The sequence below is a fragment of the Hylobates moloch genome, unplaced genomic scaffold (assembly GCF_009828535.3).
Source record: "Hylobates moloch isolate HMO894 unplaced genomic scaffold, HMol_V3 SCAFFOLD_20, whole genome shotgun sequence".
In the NCBI taxonomy this organism is placed as follows: Eukaryota; Metazoa; Chordata; class Mammalia; order Primates; family Hylobatidae; genus Hylobates; species Hylobates moloch.
In genome coordinates, this window is record NW_026652295.1 from 47,449,712 (window position 1) to 47,470,359 (window position 20,648).

The following is a 20,648-nucleotide window of genomic DNA, read 5'->3' on the forward strand; positions in this document are numbered from 1 at the left end:
ATTCTAAAGAAAGAAGGACAAAGAAACCAAAACCAGTTTCCCCAAGGCTTCAACTTTTCAGTCTGACCTTTTGATCGACATTCCATTATTTTGGCAGCATGGTGGGAGTGGATTCGGAGTGGACAAAAACCCTTTTCAGAATTAGATCAGATAATTAAAATGCAAACAAACTTCTTTGTTCCTTCACCTCAAGGAGCGTCCTTGGAAAGCAAACATACTTCGGGGCATTTCAGGGGGGGCGCAGTGCGAGGGTGTCCTTTGCGCCTCAGCTCCGGAGAAAAACGAAAGGTGGGTGGGAAACTAGGATAGAGGTGTAAAGTAAGAGGGGACTGAATCAGCGAATGACAAAGGGAGCAGGGCTCCGGACAGGGGTAGGAGGAAGAAGAAGAGTGACTGGGGCTTGTGTCAAGCTTCTTCTGAATGGCTAGACAGCCGCCAGGTGGGAGAGGCGGAGGGCGAGGAGGCGGGTTCCGCATGTGGTTACCCTGGGGCTGATCCAGTCTTCAGCTCTCGCGGGCTGGGAGTCCGGGGCGGCAGCAGAGGCCACACCCAGGGCTTGCTGGTCCCGCGCTTTCCGGGGCTGAGCAGGCGCTTGCTGCTTGAACCGGTCAAAGAAGGAACGAATGAATGACCCTTTTGCCAGGATGGAGACCCGGGGGCCTCAGGGAGCTGCGAATCCCATGGAATCCTCCCGCAGCCTGGGGGACCTCGGGCCTCTTCCGCGCGAGGTAGAGCGCCGGGCTCCGCTGGTTCCGGGCGCCCGGAATCTCGCGACGGCGGGGGCGAGCCGAAGCCAGGGCGGCGGCCACGAGGACAGATCGGCAGTTCGGGCCCTCGGACCTCGGGCCGGGGCCGGGGCCGGAGAGGAATTGGACCGTGAGTCCTGGGTCAGAGAGAAAGTGCTCTTTCTCCTGCACCCAGAGAGGTGGTTAGGGACTCGAGGGGACCCTGCACGGGAAGAGGTGGCCGGTGCAGAGGACCTTGCTCATGCGGGTGGAGAGGACCACGGCGAGGAGCCCAACTACCCTTCTGTCTTTCAACGAGAAAAGCGAATTTCTGGCAGGCGTGTAGCCCCGCCGCGGGACCCAGCAGAGCTACCCAAATACGTGCTTGTGCGGGTGGAGGATTATCAGGTAACACAAGAAGTGTTGCAGACCTCCTGGGCCAAGGGTCGCATGACCACGAGGACTGAGGAGCACTCCGTGACCGCGCTCACTTTTCGCAGCAGTAGAGAGGGACAGCCTGGGGGACGCCGGGCCCCTGCTGAACCCCGGGCTCTCCAGGCACGAACAGGGGCACCCCGCGTCCACGCCGCGGAGAGGAGGGTTTCACCGTCTCCAGGGACCTGGCTCGAGGAAATTGAACTCTAAAGAGCAGCCCGAGAAATGTTCCGGGATGGCTGGTGAGCGATCATCCTTAAAAGAAAATGCTATTCTGGGAGCTCCAACCTGCAGTTAACCTACAGAAGGAACCTTTTGAGAGGCTGGCGCAGCGCTCCAGGGAGGCGGATTAAGAACTGTAAGCAGCATAATACCTCCTTTGTGGCTTGAATTCCTAGGCGGTCTGGGGACCTAAGTCATTCAGAAGAGGGGGAGAAAAGATATTTTTCAGATTGGCAGAATGTGGGAGTTTTGAAATGAGAAAACCTGTTGTTAATTTGCATTTTGGAATAACTCTCAATTGTTCTCTTTTCTGTTCTCCCCCACCCCGCCCCCTCCTCACCCACCCTCTTGCTTCTCTTTAGGACCTAGAAACAGAAGTGAAGTTTGAAGTCTGCTCTCTGCAAAGAGGGTGGGAGTGGGTGGAGAAGAGCCTTATTTTAAAAGCCAAAAACAGAAAGTAAAAAGAAATGGGAAAATAAAACCAAAGCAGCGAGTGACTCTCTTCTGATGTGCACTTTTCATTTTTCTCCCCCGCATTTCAGTGTTAGAAAGAAAAAGAGAGGAGCTAGGGAAAGAAGGAGTTGGGGACAGAAGACTAAGATTTCAACATGAAATTCCATTTACAAAAGCTTTACCGCAAACAATAGCTAATTTAGTCCTGTAAACATGCATTTATCATACATTTTAATTTTAATATTAGAAATACTGCATGTAAATGTTCTGATCTAAAGGTAGATAGCAATATGTAGTTTGCCATAAAATGAATGCATGTCTTATTCTTTTCCATAGTTCTTCATTAATGAGACTTGTAGTCAAGAATAGATTGAAAATACCGTTCTCCTGGTGTAGTTAAAAAAAATCTCTTCTGGTACTACTGAAACAACTAATTTTTCTTATTTTGTTTATTCCTCTTTGTTATTAAATACCATCTGAATTAACTCCTTAGTAGTTGGCCTGGCTGGAGCTCTGTGAGGAGCAAAGCAGCCCTCTCCAGGTGAACTGCTTGACTTTACCACCTGAAGGAGTATTTACTGCAAGAATTAACAAAGCAGGTAGGACTCTGGCTTTTGATGAGCAAATGGTTGAAAAGTGCCTCCTTCCCCAGTCTTCCCTTTTGCCTTCATTTTTAGTTTAGAGCTTGAAATGTTCTCAAAAGATCATCTGATCCACCTCTTGCCGCCTGGCAGGCCAGATAGATAAGACGCCCCTATTTTACTCATGAGCCAACCTAGGCCTAGAGGTGTTGTAGCATGTCTAAGTCACACAGCTAGTAATTGCATATGCTTACTAAGTGAATGAAGAATGTGATAATCTCCCTCCTAAAGGTTTGGGGTGGCCTTTAGAGGTTTTATTTGACCCTTACTTAGGGGTCAAAAGATGCTTGAGGATATCCTAGGTTTTCTTTTCTTTTTCTTTTTTTTTTGAGACGGAGTTTCTCTCTTGTTGCCCAGGCTGCAGTGCAATGGCTCGATCTTGGCTTGCCACAACCTCTACCTCCAGGGTTCAAGCGATTCTCCTACCTCAGCCTCCTGAGTAGCTGGGATTACAGGCATGTGCCATCACCCTGGGTAATTCTGTATTTTTAGTAGAGATGGGGTTTCTCCATGTTGGCCAGGCTGGTCTTGAACTTCCAACCTCAGGTGATCCCCCTGCCTCAGCCTCCCAAAGTGCTGGGATTACAGGTATGAGCCATCATGCCCGGCCAATATCTTAGGTTTTCTAACTCATGTTTATGAGAAGTACTAGAATCACCTTAATGTTCCTGAATTCTGCAAGGCTTTTTGGCTGGAGAGTCATCACTAGCAGTTCTTAGGCCTGTGAGACCCTCACTTGGGAGAGGAATTCAGCATCTGAGCTCATCTGTGTTCAAAATTGCTTGACAGGTAGAAAAGATTCATCCCTTAAAATGAACATCTTTTCCTTAACAACCCTCCCTGACTCCAATGGGAGATTAACTTGCTTGGCATATAAGTTTCAGACCTGAGCTTATTAATTTGGTTGAATCATCACATGCCCCCGGGTGACTTATCATAGAATATAGAGAACAAAAAAAGTCTCTTTCACAATAACCAAAAATGGTAAGTAGCATCACTCAGCTGCCTTCTCTGGAGGCAATCTCTGGAGTTCAGCTGCTTGGGTTCAAAACTGGCTCTACCTCTTTATTAACTTGTGTCCTTGGGCAAGTTGCCTTATCTCTGTGTGCCTCTGTATCCTGATTTGTTAAGTGGGGACAATAAATAGTATCAACTTCGTAGAGAGTTTTTTGTTGTTGTTGTTTTAGGGTTAAGTTAAACGAAAATACTTAGAACCCTGCCTGTCATACAATAAATCCTCAAAGTTAGTTACATTTTTTATTATTAGCATGGTTATTATTTAGTTCACTTTTCATCCTAACTAGGCTTTAGTCTTTGTTTAGTAACAAAGAGCAGAAATTGTATAATACAAGAAAGCTAATGAAAGTCAAACCGGTGGTTTTTAATAAGACTCTTCTGTACTCCTGAAAGGACTTATTTCTAGCTTTTCCCAATCTTTAATGGATCAGTAAGTATATTTCTTAAATTCTTTAGAAATGACCTTCACATCTTGTGTAGGGACTCATGGTAAAGCTCAAAAGGACTAAGGTACACTATGCTTAACAGTCACTGAAAAGATTTTACATATGGCCTAGTTCTGGGCAGATGGGAGCTTTGAGTACTTTGACCTGTCAGGTTAATTTGTTTTCCCTCTGGGATTTTAAATCTGATGCCCTGTTGTCTAGAAAAGCAGAATAGACACAATTTGTTTTCATTTTGTCTTTCAGTCAAAAATGTATTTAGTCGTTAGCTTAACTCCTTTAAACCAAATATGTTTGAGTTAATTTTTTTTTTTTTTTTTTTTTTTTTGAGACAGAGTCTCGCTCTGTTGTCCAGGCTGGAGTGCAGTGGCGCAATCTCGGCTCACTGCAAGCTCCGCCTCCCGGGTTCACGCCATTCTCCTGCCTCAGCCGAGTAGCTGGGACTACAGATGCCCGCCACCACGCCCGGCTAATTTTTTTGTACTTTTAGTAGAGACGGGGTTTCACTGTGGTCTCGATCTCCTGACCTCGTGATCCGCCCGCCTCGGCCTCCCAAAGTGCTGGGATTACAAGCGTGAGCCACCGCGCCCGGCTTTGTTTTTGAGACAGAGTCTTGCTCTGTCGCCCAGGCTGGAGTGCAATGGTGCGATCTTGGCTCACTCCAAGCTCTGCCTCCCATGTTCACACCATTCTCCTGCCTCAGCCTCCCGAGTAGCTGGGACTACAGGCGCCCACCACCATGCCCGGCTAGTTTTTTTGCATTTTTAGTAGAGACGGGGTTTCATCATGTTAGCCAGGATGGTCTCGATCTCCTGACCTTGTGATCTACCCGCCTCGGCCTCCCAAAGGGCCGAAATTACAGGCGTGAGCCACCGCGCCCGGCCTGTTTGAGTTAATTTTAAGTGAATTTTTTTTTTCCTTTCCTCACTGCGTTTCAAGCAATGAAAATTTATTTTTAAAGTGCTTACTCAACTTCCCTATTAACTGCCTACAACATGTAAGGCGAAGTACTGTTGAATTTGCTTCACAGGTGTTCCTGATCCAAGCAGAACCGTGTTATTTGAAGAGCCTGAGAAATCTTATACCATTTACAAGTGTCCTGGGAGTGCATCCAACGTGAAACTTGGGCATCCTCAATACTAAGAAATCTCTGAGAATGGCTGGGTCTTGGCTCTTTGATCTTACCTCTACTCCACTGAAAAACATGATTATCTAAAATTGTGTTAGGTGGATGAACCACATCAAAGACTTCCAGAAGCCACTCCAGTGACCATAAGATAAATGTCAGAATCACATAACCCGCAGGATCAGGCAAGTGTTATCCTCTCTTAAAACTCTTTGTTTACAACCGCGATCTCCTGTTGGGAATCATTACATTTGACTTGCTGCTTATTTTTGTTGGATGTTACCAGTGCTTGGTGATAAAACTTGATGTGGCTCTTTGCTTTGAAAAAGAAAAAACTTTTTATTAAAAGAGAAAGTTATACACACTGCATAAAAATTGGGGAAATATGAAGAAAAAGAAGATTATAATAAAGGAAACAAAAATTTACAGATGACCCCAAATCTCTTTTAATATTTGGCATGTTTCAAGCATGAGTTTTTTGTTTTGTTTTGTTTTTGTTTTATAGAGATAGCACCTTGCTATGTTGCCCAGGCTAGTCTTTTTTTTTTTTTTTTTTTTTTTAGACGGAGCCTCGCTCTGTTGCCCAGGCTGGAGTGCAGTGGCGCGATCTCCACTGACTGCAAGCTCTGCCTCCCGGGTTCATGCTACTCTTCTGCCTCAGCCTCCCGAGCAGCTGGGACTACAGGCGTTCGCCATCACGCCCGGCTAATTTTTTGTATTTTTAGTAGAGACGGGGTTTCACCGTGTTAGCCAGGATGGTCTTCATCTCCTGATCTCGTGATCTGTCCACCTCGGCCTCCCAAAGTGCTGGGATTACAGGCGTGAGCCACCGAGCAACCGGCCTGCCCAGGCTAGTCTTAAAATCCTGGACTCAAGCAATCCTCCTGCCTTGGCCTCCCAACATGCTGGGCTTTAGGCATCAGCCACCATGCCCAGGCAAGTATGGTTTTTTATTTTATTGTATTTTCATGTGTATATACCTACATATATACATACATCTTTCTAAGCATAAACTGTATAAAGTAGTATTAATGTAACCTCTGTATATTTTCTGAATATTGTCTTTATATAAACAAACATATACTGATGCTACTCAAGATGTGTTCTGTGAAACAGCAGCATGGGCATCTCCAAGAAGGTTTTTAGAAAAGTAGAATCTCAGGCCCCATTCCAGATCTGCTGAATCAGAATTCGCATTTTGTCAAGATCATTGGATGATTCACATTAAAGTTTGAGAAACATTGATATATTCTCATATATTTAGTTCTGTATCCTATTTTGTCACTTACCAAAACTAAAAAGTTTTTTTTATTCTGTATTCTCAATTAACTATTAACAATGCCATGAAGATAATAATTCGTAGAGTTTTGAACACATTTAAAGATTACAGGAAGGTGAAAGATAGAGGATGTGAATTGGTAAATTGGCGAACAGATCTCTATGAAGCTTTATAGTGTCTTTTTTAAAGAGCCTTATTATTTGAAAGTTTGTCCTAATGAGCCATTGACTCATCATTGGATTTCAAACTATTTCAGAAGTGTAGCTATTTTGTTGTCTAGGAATATGAAATAATACATTATGAAAAACTCCTGTAAGGGTGAAAAAGCAGGAAGTCATTAACACATTGCACAATTGCAATTCTGCAGGCTGAGTCAGAACTTGTCAGCCACTTGTGATGAATTGAGAGGGGTGGGGAAAAGGTGGAGCCAGAATTTGAATCAACTGATTCAGATAGGTAAACAATGGGCTGTGACTCTTGAACACCATGACATCTCTATAACTGCAGTCAGTACTTTGCTCTGTAATTACGGAGGGCAAATCTGTGAATTTACTTCTCTAGATGAAGATAAAGTCATGTAATCCCAGCACTTTGGGAGGCCGAGGCGGGTGGATCACCTGAGGTCAGGAGTTCAAGACCGGCCTGACCAACATTGAAAAACCTCATCTCTACTAAAAATACAGAATTAGCCGGGGTGATGGCACATGCCCATAATCCCAGCTACTGAGGAGGCTGAGGCAGGAGAATCACTTGTACCCGTGAGGCGGTGAGCTGAGATCGCGCCATTGCATTCCAGCCTGGGCAACAAGAGCAAAACTCCATCTCAAAATAATAATAATAAACAGAACAAGAGTATTTTGAGGAGACTAAGCCCTCCCCAAAATAGAACAAACAGAGGCTGTGTTTTGCAGAGCTTGGTATAATAAGAGTCAGCCAACATCATTTGTGCTTGGCAGGGAAGTGAAGGCAGGTAGGGCAATAGGAAAGCTTTGTAGTGGCAAAGATGATCTTACCCATTCCTCAGTTTGACTAAATTTTAGATAAGCTTCTTCTTGACTTAGGTCCTTGACTTTCCTTTTCTTAGAGCATTTACTTTAGAAGACTTTCAATTGTAAATTCTTTCTCTGCCCCTTTGATATATAAATCTAAGAAAGATCCAGGTATGTCTTTCTTAAGGAACTAGGAGCCATTCCTTTGAAATGTAATCACTGAAAACAAACCAACCAACCAACCCAGAGGTCTCTAACTATCAGTCTCTGTGGGAGGGTGGAAGCCCAGCTTCTCAGAGTGCCAGTCAGCAAACATAGATGGCATAATCACATTGACCAATGTCCCTCTTAACATTGTCTCATAGTTTTTCACTAGCTCACCCTAATGCTTAAAACGTTCCCACCTTTTGTTTCAAAGGGATTAAGTTCAATCTCTCTCCCCTAATGCAATAGTTTTTGTTTTTTCATTTGTTTTTTGAGACAGAGTCTCACTGTGTTGTCCAGGCTGGAGGGCAGTGGTGCAATCTTGACTCACTGCAACTTCCACCTCCTGTGTTCAAGCGATTTTCCTGCCTCAGCTGCCTGAGTAGCTGAGACTACAAGTGCATGCCACTATGCCCAGCTATGCTTTTTTTTGTTTGTTTTTGTTTTCTTTTTTTTTTAACTTTTTTTATTTTTAGTAGAGACGGGGTTTCGCCATGTTGGCCAGGCTGGTCTCGAACTCCCGGCCTCAAATGATCCACTTGCCTTGGGCTCCCAAAGTGCTAGGATAACAGGCGTGAGCCACCATACCCAGCCTCTAATGCAATAGTCTTGAATAAAGTTTTCCTTGCTGTTTAACTCTGTCCCATGCAATTACTCTTTAACAATAGTGGAAAAAGAAAGGCTTTAGTTATGTTCTGCTTGGAGCCTATTGGCATGGGGGGGCTGGAGGCAGGTGATCTAGAAGGATAGCTTCTTACATGATTCGTTTGGGGATTTCTTAGGTGGTCCCTGAGTTGGAAAAAAAAGAGAGAGAGAGAGAGAGAGAGAGAGAGAAAGCTGGCAGTCACTGACCAAGTCCTGACCTTTTGAGCTGATTGCTCCAGAGGCTGTGTTTTGACTTCCCGGATTGTGACTTCCTTGTCACAAAACTTGTAGGTTGGAATTCTGTAATAAATGGTATCAACCTCATAAGTTTTTTTCAAGGATTAAGGTTAATAAAAAATTCTTAGAACAGTGTCTGGCATATAATAAATACTCAAAATTTATTATTATTATAATTAGCAGTAGTGGTAGTGGCAGTGTGTTCAGTTTACTTTTCTTTTTTTTTTTTTTTTTTGAGATGGAGTCTCGCTCTGTCGCCCAGGCTGGAGTGCAGTGGCACGAAATTGGCTCACTGCAAGCTCCACCTCCTGGGTCCACGCCATTCTCCTGCCTCGGCCTCCCTAGTAGCTGGGACTACAGGCGCCCGCCACCACGCCCGGCTGATTTTTTGTATTTTTAGTAGAGATGGGGTTTCATCGTGTTAGCAAGGATGGTCTCGATCTCCTGACCTTGTGATCCACTTGCCTCGGCCTCCCAAAGTGCTGGGATTACAGGCATGAGCCACCGCACCCAGCCTTCAGTTTACTTTTCAATCCAATTAGGCTTTAGTCTTTAATGACAAAAAGCAGAAGACATACAGCACACACACACAAAATCAAATCCAAACCAGTGGTTTTTACTAAGACTCTTTTCTGTCTTTTTTCATGTTTTACCATATATGATCTGGTCATTGTCTATATATATATGGACAATATATATATCTATGGACAATATATATATATTCAGTCTTTCATTTGTGTTAGACGAATCCTTAAGACAGAGTTAGAAACTGAAAAACCCAGTGATAAAATTCTGGAAGATTTAGTCACAGATTTCTTTTATGGAGATAATCACATTACACTTGTTTATTAGAAACATCCAGAATGCAGCCTTGCAAGTAGCTTTTTTATGGAGGTGAAATATGCTTTGGCATAGTTTAATCCTGTTGACATCCAAAATGCTATGTAATGGATTAGTGCCACTTACTGAAAGCAAAGTCAAGTCTGCATAAGTCCACCTAGGCATGGGGTATTACTTAGTGGTTACTGGGGTTATAGCATACATAAGCATTACCTTAAGACTGCGTGACTTGTTCCTGGTCCAAACCCCTGAGTGTTAAATTTGCTTTGTGTGACCATTGGACCATCCTTAGGCCATTTTCTACCTTCAAAACATCTTGTGACTTTGAGCTTATTTGGAAAGGCCATGAAATCCATGGAAAATTGGGCACAATTGGATATCTTGAATTCAACTTACTTGGAAGAGGAAAAAGGAGGTATAAGAGGTACCACATAATTTTTAACAAAGCTAGAGAACTTTCAGGGAGGACTTTGGACTGCAGTCAACTTCTGTAAGGATTCTCTAACTGGTGTCCCTGTGTCAGGAAAAGCCCTAAGCCTACCTATGGACTTTCCAATCCAGCCTCAATGTTATCCCAGGCCCTTCAGGTTATAGGGTTTATGCTACAGTCTTTCTATCCTAACTGGATGGAATAATGTACAAAGTTACAAATGAAATAACCTTATATTAGAAATTGGTCAGGCTGGGTGCAGTGGCTCATGCCTTTAATCTCAGCACTTTGGGAGGCTGAGGTGGGTGGATCACCTGAGGTCTGGAGTTCGAAACCAGCCTGACTAACATGGTGAAACCCCGTCTCTACTAAAAATACAAAAAATTAGCCAGATGTGGTGGTGCGCACCTGTAATCCCAGCTACTCGGGTGGCTGAGGCAGGAGAATCGCTTGAACTCAGGAGGCAGAGGTTGCAGTGAGCCAAGATCATGCCACCACACTGCAGCCTGGGTGACAGAGTGAGACTCCGTCTCAAAAAAAAGAAAAGAAAAGAAAAGAAAAGAAAGAGATTGGTCATTTTTCTCCCTGTTTAGGATTCTGTTGCAGTGGAAGAAAGGGGATTCTCTGACCTATATATTCAGTGGCATGCTAAGGACCAGGCAATGGGTGGGGTTTGCTCGGGAAAGAACAATAAGCAGTGCATCGTCATTAGAGATTTTAAAGCCAGGCTAAAAAGACTTTCTGCTTTCTTTTTTTAGATGGAGTCTCACTCTTGTTGCCCAGGCTAGAGTGCAATAGCGCGATCTCAGCTCACTGCAACCTCCTGCCTCCCGGGTTCAAGCTATTCTGCCTCAGCCTCCTGAGTAGCTGGGATTAGAGGCGCCCGCCACCACACCCAGCTAATTTTTGTATTTTTAGTAGAGATGGGGTTTTGCCATGTTGGCCAGGCTGGTCTTGAACTCTTGACCTCAGGCGATCTGCCCGCCTCAGCCTCCCAAAGTGCTGGGATTACAGGCTTGAGCCACTGAGCCTGGCCTCTGCTTTTATTACTGTCATGTAGTTAGTGATAAAATGCTTCTATCTGAAAAAAAATTTGTTGTTCTAAATTCTAAAAAATTCTCACGATTATTGCTTAAATTTTAGTAAAGCAGATGTGATTTTCAAATTAGCACATTTTTATTTTTCTTTACTATATTTTTTCTGTGTGGAAGATCATTGAAAAGCCTCTGTGTTGTCCTCCTAATATCTCTGTCTCTCTGTCACCGTCTCTCTCTCTCTCTCTCTCTCTCTGTCTCTCTCTCTGTCTCACACATAAACTCAACTAAATGCATTCGTTGTGAGAGTAAATTTTTTTTTTTTTTTTGAGACAGAGTCTTGCTCTGTCGCCCAGGCTGGAGTTAAGTGGCACGATATCAGCTCACTGCAACCTCTGCCTCCTGGGTTCAAGCGATTCTTGTGCCTCAGCCTACCAGGTAGCTGAGATTACGGGTGCGTGCTGCCAAACCTGGCTAATTCTTGTATTTTTAGTAGAGACGGAGTTTTACTATGTTGGTCAGGCTGGTCTCGAACTCCTGACCTCAGGTGATGCCCCTGCCTTGGCCTCCCAAAGTGCTGGGATTACAGGCGTGAGCCACCACGCCTGGCCAGGTTCAGAATCTTTAGAGCACACTTTGAGTGTACCTTGTGTCTCCAATCCCTATATATAAATACCTGCATTTCAAGAACGGATTTAACACAAACAATATCCCAGCAATTGTGGTGTCTGAGGAAGAGAACTTGAGTTACTTCTATCCTGCCGTTATATATGACTTATTTATGTGTAACATTTAAAATAAGAAAACAGCAAAATGTATTATTTTTGATAAGTGTAAATTTATTTCACAGCTGAGCTGTTTTACTGGATTTCAGTAATGTCTTTAATTAAAATTTATTCTTTTTTTAAAAAATAGAGATGGAGTCTCGCTCTGTTACCCAGCCTGGAATGTAGTGGCATCATTGTAACTCACTGCAGCCTCAAACTCCTTGGCTTAAGTGATCCTCCCACCTCAGCCTCCCAAGTAGCTGGAACTATAGGCACAAGCTACCATGCCTGGCTATTCTTTTTTGTTGTTAATTTTTCTTTTTAAACTAAGGAATGAATCAAGAAAATAAAACATAACATGACTGGTACAATTTAGTTGTCTTGATTGTTTCTTGATATCATTTGGATCTGTGTCTCTGCCCAAATCTCATGTTGAATTATAATCCCCAGTGTTAAAGGTGGGGCTTGGTGGGAGGTGATTGGATCATGGGGGTGGTTTCCCATGAATGGCTTAGCACCATCCCCTTGGGCTGCTCTTGTAGTGAGCGAGTGCTCACAAGATCTAGTTGTTTAATGTGCATAGCAACTCCCTTCTCTCTTGCTCCTGCTCCCACTTTGTCTTCCACCGTGATTGAAAGCTTCCTGAGGCCTCCCCAGAAGCAGAAGCCACTATACTTCCTGTACAGCCTGCAGAAACATGAGCCAGTTAAAACTCTTTTCTTTATAAATTACCCATTCTCAGGTATTTCTTTATAGCAGTGTGAGAATGGACTAATACATTTCTTTTGCAGACATTTCAGTTTTATTAAAATTTACTTATTAACTTGACATTTACATGAAATATTATTATATCAGACTAACCAAAAGAACAAAGTTATTATTTGTTTTACTTTATGATTATTACTAAAAGTTATTTTGTCATATTAATATAAAAATTGATGGCTTCTGATGGCAGATACACCAAGTACGTCACCGCCAGTATATAGTCATAGAGTCCTAAATATGGAAGGAAGATAGGGTTGCAACTAAAATTAGTTTTTTTTTTTTTTTTAGACAGTGTCTCACTCTGTCACCCAGGCTGGAGTGCAGTGGCACGATCTCGGCTCACTGCAACTTCTGCCCCCTGGGCTCAAGTGATCCTCCCACCTCAATCTCCCAAGTGGCTGGTACTACAGGCTTGCACCACCATGCCTGGCTAATTTTTGTAGTTTTAGTAGAGACAGGGTTTCACCTTGTTGGCCAGGCTGGTGTCAAAGTCCTGACCTCAGGTAATCTGCCCACCTCAGCCTCCTGAGTAACTGGGACCACAGGTGTGTGCCACCACACCCAGCTACTTTTTTTTTTTTTTTGTATTTTTAGTAGAGATGGGGGTCTCACCATGTTGCCCAGGCTAGATTTCTTGATCTTTAATTAAAGCTGTTTCTGTTCCCTGCAAGAGAAAGTAGTCCACTATTTCAGGGGTCTCCACCCACCAGGCCACAGACTGGTATTGGTATGTGGCCTGTTAGGAATGAGGCCACACAGCAGGAGGTGAGCGGCAGGCAAGTGAGCAAGCTTCATCTGTGTTTACAACTGCTCCCCATCACTCATCTTATTGCCTGAGCTCTACCTTGTGTCAGATCAGCAGCAGCATTGGATACTCATCTAGGAGCATGAATCCTATTGTGAACTGTGCATGCGAGGGATCTAGGCTGCGTGCTCCTTATGAGAATCTAACGCCTGATGATCTGAGGTGGAGCTGAGGCAGTGATGCTAGCACTGGGAGCTGCTGCAAATACAGATTAGCATTAGCAGAGAGGGTTGACTGCACAGAGACCATAATAAATCAGTTGCTTGCAGACTCGTATCAAAACCCTGTCAGTGAGTGGCAAGTGACAACCTGCATCTGGTAGCAGGCTTTATAGTGGCAAGTGAGTTGTACTTCAATTGTACAGCTGCATCTGGTGGCCTTAAGTTTGTCTGAAACAACTTCAAATCTCTATGTTCTGGATCAAAGTCAAGGTGGAATAGCCTAAGATTCCCACAAAAGAAAGCACTGAAAAGCCTGCTTCCATTTTCAGTATCTTATCTTTGTGAAGCAGGGTTTTCTGCAGTGGCTGCAACCAAAATGAGATTACAGAGTAGCCTGGACATATGGAACACACATTCAGTGTCACTGTCTCCCATCGCCCCCAGATGGGACTATTACAGGAAACAAGCTCAGGGCTCCCACTGATTCCACCTTATGGTGACTTGTATAATTATTTTCTTATGTAATACAATGTAATAAGAGAAACAAAGTGCACAATAAATGTAAAGTGGTTCAATCACCCCAAAAACATCTCCCTCCCCACCCCTGGTTCATGGAAAAATTGTCTTCCATGAAACCAGTCCCTGGTGCCAAAAAGGTTGTGGACTGCAACACTAATTAATTTTGACTTTGGATTCAGAATTAACTGATATGTTATTGAACACCATTTGTGAACTAAGTGTAATTCAGAAAATGGAACTACCCCTTAAATGTGTTCAAACAATGAACTAAGATTAGCAGCTTCCATTTTTTTAAAATTATTTACAGTTTCATTTAGTTCAACTGAGAAGTCAGGGAACCAGAGTATTTTCCAATGGACTTATCTAATTCACATTGTATGTCTGTACCAAAACATCTCATGTACCCTATAAATATATACACCTACTATGTACTCACAAAAATACAAAATACAAAAAAACTAAATGCTTTATAGAAAATACTGGTTGGGGCCGGGTGCGGTGGCTCACGCCTGTAATCCCAGCACTTTGGGAGGCCCAGGCGGGCGGATCAAGAGGTCAGGAGATCGAGACCATCCTGGCTAACACAGTGAAACCCCGTCGAAGTTAAGTTTAAAAGTAGAAGGCAAAGAATTGAACAAACTGGCATACTGATTCTTTGAAAAGAAATTCAGAACTTATATCTAACAGCCTGAAAACATATCAATTTTCACACCACCGTCTGTAATTACAGTCAATAATTATAAACTAATCACTCAGATTTAAATTTGAATCAAAAATGACAAAAATGTTAAGAAATAGGTCATTCTCTGAGTTGAGTTTAAGATTTTTAACCAGTTCATCCGATGAAAGTAAACATTATTGCCTTAAATGACTTTAGAATAGGTAAGGCACAAACATGCCAAAAACATTCTTAGAGGGCCTGCTAGTTGACCTAGGCCTCAGGGTTCTTCCTCAGGAGGAGTGGCTTGATGTTCTATGCTCAGGGCTGAGATTACAAGGGTGTGGGAAGGGTAAGATGGGAGTAAGGGGAGACAGTATTTTCCTGACAGCTGAGCAATAACAAAAAAAAAAAAAAAAAAAGAAGAAGCAGTAATGAAAGAAAGAGATGCTTTCTAGTGCAATGAAAGAGGAAAAAGAAGAGAGAAAGGAAGAACGTTAAAAAAAAAAAATGACGTTGAGGCATTGGCTCATGCCTGTAAATCCAGTACTTTGTGACACTGAGGCAGGAGGATCACTCAAGCCCAGGAGTTTGAGACCAGCCCGTACAACATAATGAGACCTGGTAAAAAAACAAAAACCAAAACAAAAAACAAACAAACAAAAAAAACCTTTACATATTAGCCAGTCTAGGTGGTGTCTGTAGTCCCGGCTACTTGGGAGGCTGAGGTGGGAGCATGGCTTGAGCCTGGGCCGGGGTGACAGAAGGAGACCTTGTCTCAAATAGATAGATAAATAAATAAATAAATAAATAAGAAAAAAAGGAAAAAAATGAGAAAAGACATAAAAAAAAATTCTAGACTCACAGATAGCCATACCATATGTCGGGGCTCAGAAAACAAATACCCTAAAATGAAGACTACAGCAGCAGCCTCAGTAACAATAGTTTTTCTCTGATGTTCTCCAGACCTCCTGTCTCTCAGTCCCATTCTCCTCTGAGACTAGCCATAGAAACTAGAATCTCTCTTCCCCAAAGAAACAAGAATGCCTTTTCCCGAATGCCAGCCATAAAACCTAAAATTATTCGGTGTAAAAACTGGCCATAATGAAATTATTTGACCTACCTTGTTTGACTGTAGGTCATAAGTGAAAGGGGCCAGGCGGAGACCAAACTACACCGGTCGCAGTCAAGAGATCTTTATTGGAGGTATCGAGCGGAGAAGGAAGAGAAGAGAAGAGAGAGCTGCTGGTGTGCTCGGTTTTATATCCCTTGGGCCTACGTGGATTGGGCTAGGGGCGGGCCCAAGGGAAGGCGGGAGATGCGTCTTTCTGATTGGCCCTCCTTTGGCGGGTTCAGACAGTGCCCAGTCAAGGAGGGGAGAAGAACCCAGAACCGGCCCCATCTTAAGGTACGGCGCCATTTTAAGGTACCCCATGTTACCTAGCATTCCTCCCTTTTTGTTTTCTTAAATGAGGGAAAATGGGCATCGTGGTTCATCTGGCTGCTTCCTGCTGAGTGGGGGCGCTGTGGGGAGGGGGCACAGGGAGAACTGTCAGGGTTGTGCATGGGGTACAGTATGAGTATGAGGCCAAGCAATAGGGTGCTATACATGAAGACTTCGTTAGACGTGAAGTCCATGTATGTTCATTGTCCCCCAGTGCCGTGAGCCAGTTGAGGGGCAGAGATGGGTTGGTGACGAGCCAGCTGTCTGAGTGAAGGCTGTTTAAGAATTGGTAGAATCGGCTTGCTGTAGCCATCTGGGGTACTAGGGGTAGAGTTTGGTCTGCCCAAAGAGAAAAGAAGACGGTAGTTAATTTAGGGTGAGAGGGCAGGCCTACCTCCTCCCCCCCAATCCTGGGTATCTGTTGCCGGTCGTTGGCCGTTTAAGAGGTCAGCAGGGTGTGAGACTGTCTGTGGAGTCTGCCGTGTCTTCACAAGTCGCTAGGAGCTGGTAGTTTCTGAGGAGAAGCTGGTTAAAGGTTTGGTTCGAGATGGATACTCAGTTTTGAGGGAACGGGAAATAGTTATGGTTTGAGTTGGATATGCCCAGGCATTGCTGGGATATATGCCCCCTGTAACTGACTGGCCCCAGACCGGGTCGGCGGGGTTGTCGATATGTATGGCTCGGGAGGAGGCGTTGTTTTTAGTGGTATAGTATAGGAAGGGGATGTGTTTGTTGATGTGGAAGCCAGACGGCGAAGTGGAACATGTGGAAGAGAGGGTCCCAGCCATTTTCTATCATAGTGAGAATAGGGCTGGGAAGAGGGCCCGCCGGCGGAGGAAAGTGTAAAGATGTGAGAGGCGGAAAGCCAGAGAAGAGGACTTAGGAGATGCATGAGAGCAGGGCGTAAGCAGTTTGGTTCTTCGTGTGGTCCGGGTTGGTAGCCGGTTTCAACAGGTTGAGCGGTGACCAGAAGATGAGGTGGAAGGTGGTGGTATGGGGGGGGTGTTCATCAGCCGGATCAAAGTCGGGAGCGGAAGGAGAGGTTGGTAGCTTGAGAGCAGCGATAAGGTGTTGCGGCTTGCAAGGGAGGCAGAGGTTGGGTTTGTCCCATAGAAGAAAGAAGCCACGAATGTAGGGAATCTCTGCCCATTTTCCTATTCGCTCACAATAGTTGTAGAGATCCCAGCCGGGCGCGGTGGCTCACGCTTGTAATCCCAGCACTTTGGGAGGCCGAGGCAGGCGGATCATGAGGTCAGGAGATCGAGACCACGGTGAAACCCTGTCTCTACTAAAAATACAAAAAACTAGCCGGGCGTGGTGGCGGGCGCCTATAGTCCCAGCTACTCGGAGAGGCTGAGGCAGGAGAATGGCGTGAACCCGGGAGGCGAAGCTTGCAGTGAGCCGAGATCGCGCCACTGCACTCCAGCCTGGGCGACAGAGGGAGACTCCGTCTCAAAAAAAAAAAAAAAAAAAATAGTTGTAGAGATCCCGGAGAAGGTTGGGATCAAAGGACCCATAAGTGGGCCATCTGTTTTGGTTGTCTAGGGGGTAGGTGGGCCAGTTTTGAGTGCTCAATTTAATGAGGCATGTAGGTTTAAGATCAGCAGCCAAACCAAGGGCTGATAAGTTATTTAAAAGGCATTGTAAGGGAGAGTCAGCCGGCAGGGATGCAGAGGCTCCCATTATGAGAAGAGGGGGTTTACGGAAATATATGGCAAAGGGCTGGGCAGGGCGTCCCCTACCAGCCAATGACCATGTTGTGAGTCAGACTCTTCCAGTCAGTCATCACCGAAACGAAAGGACTGAGGGCCTCTAGGAGGCCGAGGGCCGTGGGCCACCTGGTACCAGGATTTTCGGAGTGAGAAAGGGGAAGGGGCCCAGGCCTGGCGAGTGAGGAGGAAAAGGAGGGAACCCTGCTCCCTGGAGGCCGAGTCTAAAATAGGATTTACGGCAGCCCTGTGGGCAGCTGAGGCAGGAGCCAGTCGACTGGTGTCGGACACCGGAAGGGGAGACTTATCGAGATGAGGCCGGTGTTGGGCGTAGAGGTCGGTGAACAGGAAAATGAGCAAAGACCAGCCAGGGTCTGGACTGAGCCCAAAAGGGATCGGGGTCCCACCGAGGGGGGTCGGGAGTCCCGATCCGAGTCACGGCACCAATAAAAGGGGCCGGGCAGAGACCAAACTACACCGGTCGCAGTCAAGAGATCTTTATTGGAGGTATCGAGCAGAGAAGGTAGAGAAGAGAAGAGAGGGCTGCTGGTGTGTTGGGTTTTATATCCCTTGGGCCTATGTGGATTGGGCTAGGGGCGGGCCCAAGGGAAGGCGGGAGATGCTTCTTTCTGATTGGCCCTCCTTTGGCGGGTTCAGACAGTGCCTAGTCAAGGAGGGGAGAAGAACCCAGAACCGGCCCCATCTTAAGGTATGGCGCTATTTTAAGGTACCCATGTTACCTAACAATAAGACCTCCATTTCAGAAAGGGCCCTGCCTCATGCTCAGAAGAAAGGAATGCCACACAGGGAAACCAAGAAAAGCCGGGCGCGGTGGCTCACGCTTGTAATCCCAGCACTTTGGGAGGCCGAGGCGGGCGGATCACGAGGTCAGGAGATCGAGACCACGGTGAAACCCCGTCTCTACTAAAAATACAAAAAAAATTAGCCGGGCGTGGTGGCAGGCACCTGTAGTCCCAGCTACTTGGAGAGGCTGAGGCAGGAGAATGGTGGGAACCCGGGAGGCGGAGCTTGCAGTGAGCCGAGATCGCGCCACTGCACTCCAGCCTGGGCGACAGAGGGAGACTCCGTCTCAAAAAAAAAAAACAAAAAACGAGAAACCAAGAAAAATCTAGACGGACAGGCCTTGCTGGGTGATATCGTTTAGATGTTTGTTCCCCTGGTCTCATGTTGAAATACAATCCCCAAGGTTGGAGATGAGGCTTGGTGAGAGGTGTTTGGGTCACGGGGGCAGATCCCTCATGAATAGCTTGGTGCCATCCTATGATACTTGTGAGATCTGGTTGTTTAAAAGCGTGTGGTGCCTCCCCCTTCTCCCTCTTGCCACTGTTCTCACCATATGATGTGCCTGCTCCCCTTTCACCTTCTGCCATGAGTAAAAGCTTCCCCAGGCCTCACAAGAAGCTGAGCAGATGCCGGTGCCATGATTGTGCAGCCTGCAGAACCACAAATCAATTAAACATCCTTTATTGATAAATTACCCAGTCTCAGTTATTTCTGTACAGTGATGCAAGAACAGACTAACACACCGGGTTTTCCCACTTAGTCTGTAAGCATTAGATCATGCCTTTTTTGTCCAATCATATTTCTTCATGGCTGTCAATACTTTGTTAAACCTAAGCATAAAAATGGAAATTTCCCCTGTAGCTTGCCACAAGCAACATAATAAAAGGAGTGAACTTGAATTCAAATTCAGATCTTTTTAGTGTCAAAGGCCACATTCTTTTAGAATGTTGGGTCTTCATTCTGAGGGCTCCAGTGTATACATGTTCAACAAATTTGTATGCCTTTTCTCCTATTAATTAATCTGTTTCATGTCAGTGATTTTTTTTTTTAGCAGGCTTTTAGAGAGCGAAGGGCCTTGGCATCCACACACATATATGATATCTTTAGGTTCATGAATATTCACCACACATACATACACACACTCATCCAAAAATGACCCCAGAGTCTTTCAAACAAGTGAGTGGGAGTATGTCTGGGTCTTCACATTCATTTTTGAACTTTACCTTATTTTTCTTGCCACATTCTTCTTTAGTGTGAATATTAACTTAAATTAATTTATATATAAACGTGCCCCATAATCTATATAGCCTCAATATTCAGTAGAATCTGTCAGATAAAAAATAAATCCAACATAGTAAGGAGAGGCTTTAATTCCAAAGGATTACTGGCAGGGAGGAAAAGGGACTATTGCAACAGAGTAGGAGGGACTCTTGAAATACAGAAAATGCTAAGACCATAGGTCTATTACTGTCTTAAGGATCTGGAGAGGTATAAACAAGGCCAGAAAGAACTGGCTTTGGAGAAGCGGCATAAAAGAGTGGAATGATTGGAAAGAAGATCAGAGAATATTTCACTATGGGGCAGTATATTCTCAGGAGAGGTTCTATGCTGGTTAGGCTGAGGGTGAGCCAAAGTTCAGCAGCCTGGGGGGAGGAGAGTAGCTTAACCAATTTGGTTAACGTGCATTTTTGTTCCAATTGATTAGTAAAAACAAGTAGTTCAGCTAAGCATTTATGCAGTAAAGCATAGGAATTTGGAGGGTCTGTGCTTGGCCTTGTCATAGGTAAACAAGGGATATCTGTGAGTCTTGTCTAAGTCATATAGGGAAGGGTGCTTTCTTGCGGTAAGACATTTTCTGGAACACAAAAGGGTGTGTGTATGGTGGCAGAGGGAATCCCTTTAACCTTCACCATTTTCTAAGAGCACAAGGCTCAGGTAAAATTAAACAGTGTCAAATCTCCGCTATTTAGTATTTGGCATGCTAATTGAAAAACTTGTTTAAAATGAGAAAAAAGATTTAGAGAACAAAGATCCACACATATGCATTTATTCAAAAACCTTGTATTATAAGACATCTTGATGTGTTTTACTGTGGGATAGACAGCTTGGCTTAATTCTATGAGTAAAATGAGTGTCAGTAAAAAAAACAAAAACTTCCGTGTGCTGGTTAAAAAAATGATGAGGAGACCGTTTTGCCTGCTTTTGCTCACTTCAGACACATGAATTTTTAATATCATTGTGTATAAATAGATAATGATATTTGAAAGGAATATATTACCCTGGACTTTTGAAGATG

The 20,648-nt window shown here is 44.5% G+C and overlaps 1 protein-coding gene across 4 annotated transcripts; it reads left to right on the forward strand.

Annotated features, from left to right (window-relative positions):
- The first annotated feature begins 498 nt into the window (after positions 1–498).
- Positions 499–5,994, forward strand: CUNH6orf141 (chromosome unknown C6orf141 homolog). 4 transcript variants are annotated; one of them, XM_032141119.2, is made up of 3 exons: positions 499–1,518; positions 2,329–2,434; positions 4,967–5,994. In XM_032141119.2, exon 1 carries the CDS (start codon positions 624–626, stop codon positions 1,368–1,370), a length of 747 nt encoding a protein of 248 aa, XP_031997010.1. In that variant the 5' UTR covers positions 499–623; the 3' UTR covers positions 1,371–1,518; positions 2,329–2,434; positions 4,967–5,994. The 4 variants fall into 4 exon arrangements, with proteins under 4 accessions (XP_031997010.1, XP_058288282.1, XP_031997011.1 ...); XM_058432299.1 differs by lacking the exon at positions 4,967–5,994 and adding an exon at positions 2,834–4,162; XM_032141120.2 differs by lacking the exon at positions 2,329–2,434.
- The last annotated feature ends 14,654 nt before the right edge of the window (positions 5,995–20,648 follow it).

Coding starts and splice junctions, on each gene's coding strand:
- CUNH6orf141 (XM_032141119.2), top strand. CDS start 624: ATGAATGACCCTTTTGCCAGGATGGAGACCCGGGGGCCTCAGGGAGCT.